Source organism: Gadus morhua, chromosome 7 (genome assembly GCF_902167405.1).
Source record: "Gadus morhua chromosome 7, gadMor3.0, whole genome shotgun sequence".
Classification (NCBI taxonomy): domain Eukaryota; kingdom Metazoa; phylum Chordata; class Actinopteri; order Gadiformes; family Gadidae; genus Gadus; species Gadus morhua.
Genome location: NC_044054.1, coordinates 6,962,061 through 6,975,633, shown reverse-complemented (window position 1 = coordinate 6,975,633; position 13,573 = coordinate 6,962,061). Strand labels below are relative to the sequence as shown.

Sequence of the window (13,573 nt, the reverse complement as noted above, 5' to 3'; positions counted from 1 at the left end):
TCATCATCATTTATTCCCGCTCGGCTCTCGCCGCTTCATGGCCTTGAGGCGGTTCTGTCTGGATTCGACATCACATCGCGACATCAGTCAGGGTTAGGTGCTTTGCCAAAGACACCTCGATACACTGCTTGGTGAAGCCGGGGATTGAACCAACAACCTTCAGATTACCAGCCAACCCGCTCTACCACCTGAGCTACTGCCGCCAATGAGTCATCGTCACTCTGGTCAAGGGTAGTGGTTTCACCTCAAAAAGTCGCCAAAAGTCACCAATAGCAGCTGAAAAAGAAGCTAGATTTGTCGCTTGTCGCTGTTTTGAAAAAAAGTCGCCAAAGGGGTCTGAAAAGTAGCTAAATATAGCGACAAAATCGCTAAGTTGGCAACACTGCGGTTTGGTCCAGTAGTCGTAAGCGTCTTTGTATTTAATGCGCATGCGCAGGCTTGTACGTAACCTTGACATTTTACATTTGTCAAAATAGATATTTCTTAATTGAACTCCTAACTAAAAATATCTATATTTCACAGTATTTTGAAATAAAAAAAAGTTATTTTAAAAATAAAACAAAAAATGTTTATTTGAATTGAATTACAAAATAATAATCAGATGAAGTGCGGCATAAAACCCTTTTTCCAGTGCACTGAGCGTGTGTGTGATTCATTTTGTGTGAGTAAAACACGTTTTGTGTGCGTGTGAATCGTTATGCGTGAGCAAAACACGTTTTGCGTGTGTGCGGGGTTTTGGCATGAATCTAACTCCATACTATGCGACTTTCCTTGATAGGCGCCATGCCTATAGATCAGGTTGAATCTGGAATAATGTTCTCGTTCTTTTACTAGTTTGCGCGCGAGAGGCTGTTTTGCGCGCGCAGAGGTAATTTGCGCGCGCGCAGAGATCATTTGCGCGCTCGCAGTTAATATCTACGCGTATGGAATAATATAATACGCCCGAATGCATCTGTTATCACATTAGTGAATTATGACACTAATGTGTCGCCATACAAAACCCCCTGAAACAACTTCAGTCTCACATTCTTATGCCACCATACAACAGTGCAAGCAGGCCAATGGCAACCAAGCGCGCGGTCCTTCCTCCCTCACTGCAAAAACGACCAGCCTCAACTGGTATAGCCTACACGTGTGTGTGTGCGTGTGTGTGTGTGTGTGTGTGTGTGTGTGTGTGTGTGTGTCCTCGTATTCATCACTGTGTGGGGACATCGTTCTGTTTACACAGTCACCATGTGGGGACCGCTGACAGTCTGGGGACCAAAAATGCGGTCCCCAGACTGTTTTCCTTCTTAAAAGCCTCCAGGAGGTGTTCTAAAGGTGCCCAATTGATTTTTGGCCAAGGCCCAAAAAGCATGTTTTATCACAATTACTTGAGTGAAAGTGTGTGAAAGTTCCCCCCCTATATGTCTTTGCATGTAACTGCACTCACCGCTTCACACTCACACACCTTCCAAATATGGTTGGGACCGCCCACTTCCTGGTCCCCATTAGGGAGGTTTCAAGAAGCAAAGGAAAATGCATGCTTTTCAATGGAAATTACATTTATTACACTGTAAAACATGAGAAGATTAGAATAGAATGTGACAGATGTCAACATGGAAGTATGATACATAATGTATTGTATTCCAAATTATAATTACTAAAGAGCATTTGAAGATAAAATGATCAACACAGTCATTTGTGGACACTAAGTTTCTTTTCATTTAAAGGTGCAATCTATGATGATGTTCAGAAACACTCATACTGGGTGAAATGGTCCTTCTCTCCCAATAGTCGTCAATGCAATATGTGATCAGAAAAACAAAATAAATCTGACCATGGTGGAAGCTGCAAAACATTAAAAACATTGACCAGTCGTATCATTCAGTCCGACTCAGGGCCCCCTGTGCCCCGCATGCACACGTATCAGGTTCACTGTTGCTGGAAATGCTCGCTGCTTAGCAGAGACACCGGGTAGCAGGAGAACACCTTTATTCGGACACAATGGCAGAGAAGAAGCAGCCAAAACTGGTTTATTTTCCTTTACAAGGCCATTATGCATCAACTACCAGCCTATTTGTGTTCGTTACTGACTCAAAAGCCTGTTTGTAGTCTAAATCTTCGCTCTCATGGACAAATCTTGTATCAAATTCCTCGAACTCGCTCTGCTTTTGGGGAAAGAGCTTTTAGTGTCTATGCTCCAACTTCCTGGACTGAGATCCAGGCTCATTTTAAACTTGATCACTGTATCAGCTTAGACAATTTTAAAACTAGAATTAAGGATCACTTAACCAGTGTTTGCACTTGTTTTATAAATTAGCTGATGATGATTTAATCCTGGATGTAATCTTTTATGTTTGTTATTCAATGTGTGTCATTTCTGTGTAACTTTTTGTGCTGCCTTCTTGGCCAGGATCCTCTTGAAAAAGAGATTTTTATCTCAATGAGAATTTCCCTGGTTAAATAAAGGACAATAAATAAATAAATCAAATAAAAACACCTCCAGCGCCCGTGAGGGCTCAACCCCACAACCAGGCAGAGAGAAGAGACAGACACAGGCAGGAGAGGCTGCCATGAAGAAGGTTGGAAGAAGCTGGAGGACAAAGAGGAGCCAACATGGCAGCCTCCAGCTGAGTGGTTACATCTTGCAGCCTTACCTGAAATTTTTAACGTGTCTTTGAGTGTTTCTGAACAATATTTCTCATTGTTACAATAATAACTAGAAAATTCCACAGGAGATTTTGATATGTGTGCTGCCCATCTGCTGCCGCTCCCCGCTTGCCAATTGTGATGGAGATGCAGCAAAGCATCGGTGCACTACAGTCTGCTTTTTGTTTTTCGGAAGTGTGGACATGCAAGATCGCCACTGAGTGAGACATGTACACCAATGAGCCCACTCTCGAGACGTGTCAAATATGGTGTGGATACGTCAAAGCATTGATGAATCAGTGCCTACTTCCTGTTTTTTGGCTGTTGGGACATCCAAAATGGCCCCCGAGTGGGACATGTTGTGAGAGTGGGCTCATGAGTGGATGTGTCAAATATGGTGCAGATACAACAAAGTGTCAATGATTTGGGGCCTTTCTCCTGAATCTGACTCGACACACAAGGAAATCAGGTTGTGTCTGTGTTGTGATGGGCGTCGCCTGTCCTTTGAGTAGGAAACATCTCACAGGTGACACTCATTTTGCTCCACTAAGCCTCAGCCCTTCAGAAGGGCCTGAACAGACGGAGGAGACAGGAGGAGACAGAGGTCAAATCACATTTCTGCCTCAAGATATAACATCACAATCCAGCTCCTAGTACAAAAAAGTGTAACAAAGTACAAAACCCCAAAACCCAAAAAGCGGCTCTGTGCCATTAAAAATAATTGTACAAAAAAATACGGTCGCGTACGCGCGCATTTCCTATTCCGGTTAAGTGATTTTATTGTGAAATCACACAGGAAGCGCGCGGTACGGTTGACAGCAGCTTAACAGCAAACTCCGTTCTCTCGGTGAAGTACAAGTCCTGTCAAAAGCAAAAGTGGAGCAGAAAGGCGATTTTGTTAGGTAAGTACCGCAGTATTTTTCATAAAATGCAACATATATAATCAGTTCTAGAGTTTTATGTCGTGTGACGCGGTTTATTGGTGATAACTGGCGCGGTAAGGATGCTAACCACACGCAGTTGCGTGCTTAATTAATTGGCATGTTGGCTTTAAATGTCGGGGCCCAGTGTGGAGGTGCTTGATACACAGGAGCGAAGCGGGTTTGTGTTCGGTCAGTACGTGGTATTTTTAATTTAAAAATATGCAATTCATGGTTAATATGAAGGGAGTTTTTAACCCTCTGAGACCCATTGTGGCGTATACGCTACAAATAATCATGTTTTCTTTAGAGCGTCATAACTCCGTAATGGTTTACGCTAGAAAGATGCGGGTCATTTCCTCTTAAACTAGAGAAACGGGGCTAAACAACGGTACCCTGCTTGTGCTGATTCTGGGGATGTGTATAACTTGATGATACACTAAAAAATGACAATTTTATAGGCAATACACAAAAGTATGACAAGACGGAAAGTTCTCTATGTGGGTCTCAGAGGGTTAAGGTGAACATCGGTTGTACTTCGAGTGGAGTGACTCAATGAGTCTGCCGCCGCCTTGAACTTAATGCTAGCTAAGTTGGACTACCATGCTAGGCGTGTCCCCTAAAGTCACGTGGCCTGGAACACGCTCGTGTACATTGACTTTGCGTATAGACACTAATTTATATTATTAATGAACCAACATTACTTAAGTGAGTAATATTGGACTACCAAACAGAGTTGGCATTACATTTTTGTCAAATTAAGTTACATTTTGAAATGTGAGGTGCTTTCATTTTACCTGTAGTAGCTTTTTACCTGTTCTGGTTCAGTTTGACACAATGTCAGTAGCAACAACTAGATTAATGATAGTTTTCTATATTTGGCAGATTGGACAGAGATTTTCTCAAATTTGTTGAAATTTGTGGTCCCTGTTTTTTATCAGTTGTCAATAAGAAATGTATTGTTGTCAATAACGCTATATATATTTTTTTAGATGTATGTCTGCAGTTTCAAATGCCACCAAGGCTCAGTCCGACAAGTGATGCCATCCGTCATGTTCTCTCAAAGACGGACAAAACTTCAAAACTGGAAGTTAAATACATAAATGCAGAGAAAGGTAAAACATTGATGTGTTTTTTGCTTTTTATTTTCTCCAAGTAATTGATAAGTTATGTTGATGCTCTTTCCTGTACTATTGAACATATCTATTGTTTTTTTTGTTGTTTTTTTCTTTAAAAGGACGAGGAGTATTTGCCACAAGCAAATTTCCCAGAGGAGAATTTGTAGTGGAGTACCGGGGTGATATGATCAATGATGTTGAAGCCCAAAGAAGACGAAAGGTTTTCCACCCATCGTGTACTGCCTTTTTTTTTGCTTTCAAGTGGCGAGGGAAATTTTGGTGGTAAGTTGCAATTAAACTATACTTGGCACACAAAACACCAAACTCTGTATATTCAGAAGAACAACTAGGAGAATTATTAATTAATCAAATTGTACCATATGTTAACATTTATGTTGATTTGATTTCTATGTAGAGGAACGGCATGTATTAATATGAAATGGGTTTACTCGCAATACCTTCTTCCTTCATCTAAGCATTGATGCCTCAAGAGAGGATGAATCATTGGGGCGACTTCTTAATGATCAGCACAAAGGCCCTAACTGCCGAATGAAAAAGATTGATGTGGATGGGATGCCGCACTTGTGCCTATTTGCTATCAAAGACATAAATGAGGGGGATGAAATCACCTACAACTACGGAGGGGATGACTGCCCATGGAGAAGTCAAGTATGTGGAAAATTGTGGTTCTGCACAATTTTCAAATCCAGAATAATTTTATACTATGTGTCTGAACTTTAAAAATGATCAATTGTATTTCATGAATTGCAACAATTTCCATGTGAAATACTTGCAGGCAAGCACACATGCTAAACATGACCCTCGTGTGGATGGCTCCCATGCTGATGTCCCTCCAGGGCCACAGATGGATGATGACTCCACATCCAATCAACAGGTACATCATGTGGAGCACTTAAGATGAATTCATAGAGACATCCAGAGTCACCACTTGTTGTTTTTTAGCTTCATTTAAGCTGGTGGACAGACATGGAGAAGTGTATAATCATGGACTTGAATGTGAATCTGAACTGTTAGACATTTTAGTATGAGATGTGTTGATGGCTAATGTTAAATGGATGATCAGGACACAATTTTAACTTTGTGGAGATTTTACAATTGACAAAAAATCCCTCTAATCTGGGACATGTACGGGGTCCCCACAACACACTTTCTTACCAGTTTGAGTTTGCAGGTTGTGTGAGGTTTTGAGTAGCTCTTTGAGTCTGGACACCCGGTCCCCACAAGTGGTGACTTGACTGTGTTTGACATGTCCCCATGAAGCTTGTTCATTCAGTTGGTGTGACAGCAGATGCTGCTTAATGAAACGGGAAGAATCTCTGCAGTTCAACTTAATGTCTTTCAAATTTGGTTTCTCTGTATCCACACATCCAAATTCATAGCTGTACCCTTGACCTGAAAATGATGATTATGGCTCATAAATTGCAATAATTTCCATGTGAAATACTTGCAGGCAAGCACACAAGCTCAACATGACCCTCGTGTGGATGGCTCCCATGCTGATGTCCCTCCAGGGCCACAGGTGGATGATTACACCCATGACGTCATGTCCATAGAACAGGTACATCATGTGGAGCACTTAAGATGAATTCATAGAGACATCCAGAGTCACCTCTTGTTGTTTTTTAGCTTCATTTAAGCTGGTGGACAGACATGGAGAAGTGTATAATCATGGACTTGAATGTGAATCTGAACTGTTAGACATTTTAGTATGAGATGTGTTGATGGCTAATGTTAAATGGATGATCAGGACACAATTTTAACTTTATGGAGATTTTACAATTGACAAAAAATCCCTCTAATCTGGGACATGTACGGGGTCCCCACAACACACTTTCTTGCCAGTTTGAGTTTGCAGGTTGTGTGAGGTTTTGAGTAGCTCTTTGAGTCTGGACACCCGGTCCCCACAAGTGGTGACTTGACTGTGTTTGACATGTCCCCATGAAGCTTGTTCGTTCAGTTGGTGTGACAGCAGATGCTGCTTAATGAAACAGGAAGAAACTCTGAGGTTCAACTTAATGTCTTTCAAATTTGGTTTCTCTGTATCCACACATCCAAATTCATAGCTGTACCCTTGACCTGAAAATGATGATTATGGCTCATAAATTGCAATAATTTCCATGTGAAATACTTGCAGGCAAGCACACAAGCTCAACATGACCCTCGTGTGGATGGCTCCCATGCTGATGTCCCTCCAGGGCCACAGGTGGATGATTACACCCATGACGTCATGTCCATAGAACAGGTACATCATGTGGAGCACTTAAGATGAATTCATAGAGACATCCAGAGTCACCTCTTGTTGTTTTTTAGCTTCATTTAAGATGGTGGACAGACATGGAGAAGTGTATAATCATGGACTTGAATCTGAACTGTTAGACATTTTAGTATGAGATGTGTTGATGGCTAATGTTAAATGGATGATCAGGACACAATTTTAACTTTGTGGAGATTTTACAATTGACAAAAAATCCCTCTAATCTGGGACATGTACGGGGTCCCCACAACACACTTTCTTGCCAGTTTGAGTTTGCAGGTTGTGTGAGGTTTTGAGTAGCTCTTTGAGTCTGGACACCCGGTCCCCACAAGTGGTGACTTGACTGTGTTTGACATGTCCCCATGAAGCTTGTTCGTTCAGTTGGTGTGACAGCAGATGCTGCTTAATGAAACAGGAAGAAACTTTGCGGTTCAATTTAATGTCTTTCAAATTTGGTTTCTCTGTATCCACACATCCAAATTCATAGCTGTACCCTTGACCTGAAAATGATTATTATGGCTCATAAATTGCAATAATTTCCATGTGAAATACTTGCAGTCAAGCACACAAGCTCAACATGACCCTCGTGTGGATGGCTCCCATGCTGATGTCCCTCCAGGGCCACAGGTGGATGATTACACCCATGACGTCATGTCCATAGAACAGGTACATCATGTGGAGCACTTAAGATGAATTCATAGAGACATCCAGAGTCGCCTCCTGTTGTTTCTGGCTTCATTCAAGCTGCTGGACACACACTTTTCTATTGTTGAGTTGGCAGGTTGTGTGAAGACTAGCTCTGGATGTCGGTCCCGACAAGTGGTGACAAGTGGTGACTGTGTTTGCCATTCCCCCATGAAGCTTGCTCATTCTATTAGTGTGACGGCAGATGCTGGTTAATCAATATTCTTCACAAATATCTAAATTTTTTTCAGTGTGTGTGTTGTATTGCTGTTCTTCACAGAGTGAGACAAAATTCCAAAATGAAGACGAGATTGCTGTCCCAAGACTTAGACGGACAAAAAGTATCATTGTAAGTACTCAATTATGTTGGATCAGTGGCAAACTGATTAAAATGTCATATGACGATGCACCTAATGTCACAATGTTTAAACTGTGAATTGGGTGTCCAATAATGTCAACTATCGATCCATCCTCTAAGTTAATGAATTTATTTTCAGATGATAAACACAGATTTTGAAGACTTGAGTGAGTTATACGACTCTACATCAGAGAGTGGCGATGAGTATGTGCCAGATTCCACGTCTGAAAGTGACGAAAGTGATGTCAGCATTTCAACAACTGAAAGGAAACAAAGGTGGCCAGTGGGTGAATTATTTTCTGACTCTGAAGTGGTGACTCCAGTATGTGACTCCACAACAGTAGGTGACTCCACAACAGTAGGTTACTCAACGACACCAGACCTTGAAAACTTGAGAACAAACATCAGTACATGTGATGTCAGTACAGACGAAGAACCCTGCTCAAGTCAAGATGCAACTGACACCATACTTGTGCAAGCTTCACAAAAGAGGCATGGAAAAAGAGTTTACAACAAACGACAGTATTGCTTATATTGCAAAAAAGCAAATGCAAAAATGGCCAGACATCTAGAACGTGCACACCACGATAAAGTTGATGTGGCTCAAGCTATAAGTTTACCAAAGGGTTCCTTGGAGAGAAGAAAACTGCTTGACTATATTCGCAACAGAGGCAACTATGCCCACAACGCTGCTGTGCTGGAGTCAGGGAGAGGAGAGTTGGTTCCATTTAAACGCCCGAATAAAGATGCACAGGGGAAGGATTTCATGCATTGTGCATACTGCCAAGCTCTTTTCACACGAAAAGTCCTGTGGCGACATATGCGAATTTGCAAACTTAAGCCTTCATCGATACCTGTCAAACCAGGAAAAAATCGTGTTCAGTCTATGTGTACATTCATGCAGCCTGTGCCATCACACATCGGGAAACAGATGTGGGGAGTTATCAGTGCCATGGTTGCTGATCCGATCACTGATGCTGTGAAAAAAGACAATGTCATCATCCATGTTGGGCAGCACCTGTTGAACAAGGGTGGGATGTCAGCCAAGAATCAACAGTGTGTGCGTGACAAAATGCGAGAAATGGGAAGACTGGTTCATAATGCCAGAAAAGTTACCCCCTTAAAAACAGTGGAGGATTTCATAAATCCAAAGAATTACTTGCAGGTGATCAAAGCTGTCAAGGTGACTTGTGGCTATGACAGTGATTCTCACAAATTCACAATACCATCACTTGCCAAGAAAATTGGCCATACATTGGTCAAAGTCAGCAAACTCCTAAAAGCTCAGGGCTTGATCATGAACAACCATGAACTTGTGAAAAATGCCACTGAGTTTCAGGAAGTCCACAACGAAAGGTGGAATGAAATGATTTCTGCGACAGCACTACGTAACCTCAATGAAGCAAAGTGGAATGTTCCCACTCTGATGCCGTTCACAGAAGATGTGCAGAGACTGCACCAGTTTCTCAGTCAAAAGCAAGAGGAGTACTGCAAAGAACTCTCTGAAAGTCCTTCCACAAAGACCTGGATAGACTTGGCAAAGGTGTGCTTAGCACAGATCATCCTCTTTAACCGTCGCAGGGAAGGAGAAGTGGCAAGCATGCCCTTGTCTGCATTTTTGTCAAGAGACGAGTCTGATCATCACCAGGATTTGGACTGGGCACTGTCAGAAGTAGAGAAAAGACTCTGCAAACATTTCACAAGGATTGTGATCAGGGGAAAAAGAGGTAGACCGGTTCCTATTCTTGTGACTCAGAAAATGCTCAGTGCACTGGAACTCCTGGTTTCAGAGAGAGAGGCTTGTGAGGTACTCAAAGAGAATTGCTACATGTTTGCAAGGCCAGCTGCTAAAACGCATCTCCGTGGTTCGGACTGCCTCCGTGCTTTTGCAGTAGCATGTGGTGCAAAGTGTCCCAAGGCACTGACCTCCACCAGGCTGCGGAAACATGCTGCAACACTCTCAACGGTTCTCAACATGACGGATACAGAGATGGACCAGTTGGCTAACTTTCTTGGGCATGACATTAGAGTCCATCGTGAGTTTTATCGACTACCTGAGAAAACACTGCAGCTTGCCAAGGTTAGCAAGCTTCTCATGGCCCTTGAGCAAGGAAGATTGGCTGAGTTCCATGGCCAAAACCTGGATGAAATCACAATAGGGCCAGATGGTATGTTGTTTTGTCATTTTTCTTTTGTCCATCATGCTTTTGTTTATATTTGCTAATCAAGTTTTTTTATATCTCCTCTAGACATGGTCATTTGTCCTGTTGAGACTGATGAGACAGCTAAAACCAGGGGACGACACGATTCATCTCAAGGTATATATTCATTTATCTCAAAAGAAGGGTTTACTGTGTGTGTTTCTCAATGTCCTGTAATCTTTGTCTTTGGCAGAAGAGACTCTTCCACTGACAGAAGAAGAAGGCCCCCCACTGACAGAGGAAGAAGGCCCCCCACCAACACGCAAGAGAGATACACCATCAGCAGCAGAAGATGACCGTGTCGGAGCCGCAACACCTGTTGAAGGTTGTTTTTTTTAATTCCTTCTTTGATTTTAGCAGAATAAGTACAATGGACACCAGAAAATTACAAAAAATATCTCAGACATGGCCTTCTCTTCATCAGAAAACAGCAGCCCAACTATCATAAAGGTGAATATAGCTTTGGCCACTGTAACTGTAAGCCTGAATGCATTAAACAATGGCTGGGTAGACAGTGAAAAATATCTGATACTGCTGGTTCTGTAATTCTGAACATCGACGTGTCCCTGAATCGAGATCGAGGGTCCATTTTCGATTAATTGCCCAGCCCTACTGGTACCTGTACTTTTTATTTTTTATTTTTTTACCTGCTCCTTCAGGTTTCCACAAAAGCAGCCTCGTACTTTATAAAAAGTGACCTCGACACATTGCAGACACTGATTGGTTCCGAGTTTTGTCACGGACAATAACCACGCACGGGGTAAAAGTGTCTAGGCATCAGTTGCAGCAGCCAAAAAGGGCACGCCATGCTCTTTGGGGGAGCTACAAACCTTCATGTTGCTCACTTGCGAAACGACAGAAAGGCTGGATGACTCCACTCATATCTAGCAAGTGGACCAGCAGCTTTATGGAAGTCCTGTGCGTCATCCAGGGGGTACTATTTTTGCAGTGGAAACTGTCCCCCCAAAAGGTACCAGCTTCCAAAAGCGAGTAGAGCCAATGCGAGTGGGAACGTGGCTTAAAGGAGAGATTGAAAGGGATAACATGTGACTTAATTAATAGAGAAATTACAACATCAGAAATTAAGTCCACATCTTTCAATCTCATCAAGCATACAATGAGTCCCGCTGCACAAAGGCATTTCCTCTCATGTTTGTTTCTTTGTCTGTATATCTAACAAATATATCATTCATCTATTTCATAGAATCATCAGCAGAGGTGAGGAATGCAGTCCCATCAGTGAGCAAGAGGAGCAAGCCACTTTCTGGAGATGATGACCGGCTCACAGCTGTGATGTCTGTCAAAGGTGATTTAAATCTTTTTTTTTTTCATTACAAATCAGATCAACTCAAATGTGAATTGCAACAGCAGTACGCTCGCAGTGCCACTGCTGAAAGCTAATGGGTCTGGTGATGTTCCATGGTGGCATAAATCACTGGGTGCCAGAACACAGTAATAATCTTCGTTGATGATCTTGTGTGAAATGGTGACTGAACCATGTACAGTCCTTTGTGTGGTCAGGTAAACAAGATATGTACTACATAAGTGTAAGGTCTATGTGTTGACATTTTTTTCACCCACTCACAGGTAAAGCTCCCAGGAAAAGAAAACCATGGCAGGACGAAGAGGTAAAAGCCGTTGAAAAGCATATGAAGCGGTTCATCACTTCATGCATCGTCCCTTCAAAGAGAGACTGTGAAAAGTGTCTAAGAGCTGAGCCAGCAGCTCTCAATAATCGGGATTGGCAAATGTTAAAATATTATGTATACAACCGCATCACAGCGTACAAAAAGAAAGTCCAGCATTCCTAATGTTTAAAAAAGGCTGATTCTGCTAGTTTTGTGAGCAGTGCTTTGCTTATGTCTTATGTTATGGTTATTTTCACTGTTTTTCTTAGCTTGATACTTGAAAGCTTAAAGTTGGGGCCAACGTGGCAGGCCATCTGTTTATTAAACAGTGACAATTATTTCAATTGATCTGGAGTTGGTCCTTATTGATAGTCATTACAAAGAACTACATCACTCAATGATGGTTTGAAGCAATATCACATGACGAGGTCATTATGTGCTAAATACTACTGTATTATTATTCTGTGCTATTGCCATTATACAGCGCTTAAAAGAGTGGACGGAAATGCAGATAAAGAATTAGGACAGAAAAGATTTAAGTATTTTATTTTATGACAAACAAAAAGGTACAACCATTGGTTACTTGACGTGGCTCCATCTTTTCCTGGAGCCTCCAGTACCTCCTCCTTGCTCTCTAAGCCCAGTAGCTCCTCCTTGCTCCCTGCAAGACAGTCTTATTTGTTAGGTCCAACTATTATTGGTTCTAAGATAGTATCACTAATTGACATTATGACTCTACAATTATGTAACATTTGAAGCAGCGTCTTACTGTCATGAATTCCCTTGCTTCAAGTCCTTCATCCAACAGCTTCAATGTGGTGATGGCCATGAGGCTGTGGTTGTTGCGAACAGCTGCCTTCTTGCTTTTTTGTACAACCTTGGAAGCATCTTTGCAGTGGACCACGCACCATCATGCCAGTTGTGAGGTACAAGGTTCTTGCGTCAAGTGAAAGGTTGCACAGTAGTTTTTTTTTCAGGGAAGTGTCTGATGAGATGCCTGACTCTCCTACATGGCACCTCTTCCATTTTTTGTCCTCCTGATGTGTCCTTGCGGTTTTTAGTTGATTAAATGTACTAATTTATGGTTTGAGTATGGCATATTAAAATCAAAAGTAAATTTAAGATTTTTAATGATAATAACTGATAATAATAACGATGGACATGACTTTTTGGGGACCAGTATGGTCCCCAAAAAGTCAAGTATGAAGGTGTGAATTATGTAAATTCTTTGCAAATTCATGCAAATTCGGTCCCCTATCAACACATTGACTTGATTTTTCAGTGGTCCCCATATATGATGGGGAAAACATTTTAATGGAAATTTGCAGGTTTTAAGGCATGTATAGGCTAACTAAACAGTAGTGAGTGTGCTGAATTTTTTTCACACCTCTAGCACCTCTAGAAAGGGTGGTCCCCACCAGTGATGATTAAAAAGTTGGTCCCCAGTAGCCATGAATACCAGTATGTGTGTGTGTGTGTGTGTGTGTGTGTGTGTGTGTGTGTGTGTGTGTGTGTGTGTGTGTGTGTGTGTGTGTGTGTATACTGGTGTTTATGCGAAATTATAGTCCTTTTTCCATCAAAAAGATAATGCGCTTTAAAATGATGCTCATCAAAAGTTAGTGCGACATATGTGATGGAAAAAGGGTTATATCGCTCTAACGCCGATTTTGTCGCACTAAGTTAATTCGCTCTGCAGAGGTGGTTTTGGGAAAGTTCTAGCGACATAAAAGTAATGGAAAACGGCTGAAGCGATATATA

The 13,573-nt window shown here is 41.8% G+C and overlaps 1 protein-coding gene and 1 long non-coding RNA gene across 2 annotated transcripts; both read left to right on the top strand.

Moving 5' to 3' along the window:
* The first annotated feature begins 627 nt into the window (after positions 1-627).
* On the top strand, positions 628-5,293 carry LOC115547751 (uncharacterized). Its single transcript, XR_003977413.1, has 4 exons — positions 628-3,533; positions 4,544-4,666; positions 4,789-4,951; positions 5,146-5,293. It is a non-coding gene; the product is annotated as an uncharacterized LOC115547751 (long non-coding RNA).
* Positions 5,294-5,310: 17 nt separating this feature from the next.
* Positions 5,311-12,163, top strand: LOC115547750 (uncharacterized). The gene is made up of 11 exons (XM_030362184.1): positions 5,311-5,338; positions 5,466-5,564; positions 6,141-6,248; positions 6,825-6,932; positions 7,503-7,610; positions 7,909-7,977; positions 8,126-10,154; positions 10,236-10,304; positions 10,381-10,512; positions 11,392-11,493; positions 11,775-12,163. The coding sequence occupies exons 2-11, from the start codon at positions 5,535-5,537 to the stop codon at positions 11,996-11,998; spliced, it is 2,979 nt and encodes a 992-aa protein (XP_030218044.1). The 5' UTR covers positions 5,311-5,338; positions 5,466-5,534; the 3' UTR covers positions 11,999-12,163.
* The last annotated feature ends 1,410 nt before the right edge of the window (positions 12,164-13,573 follow it).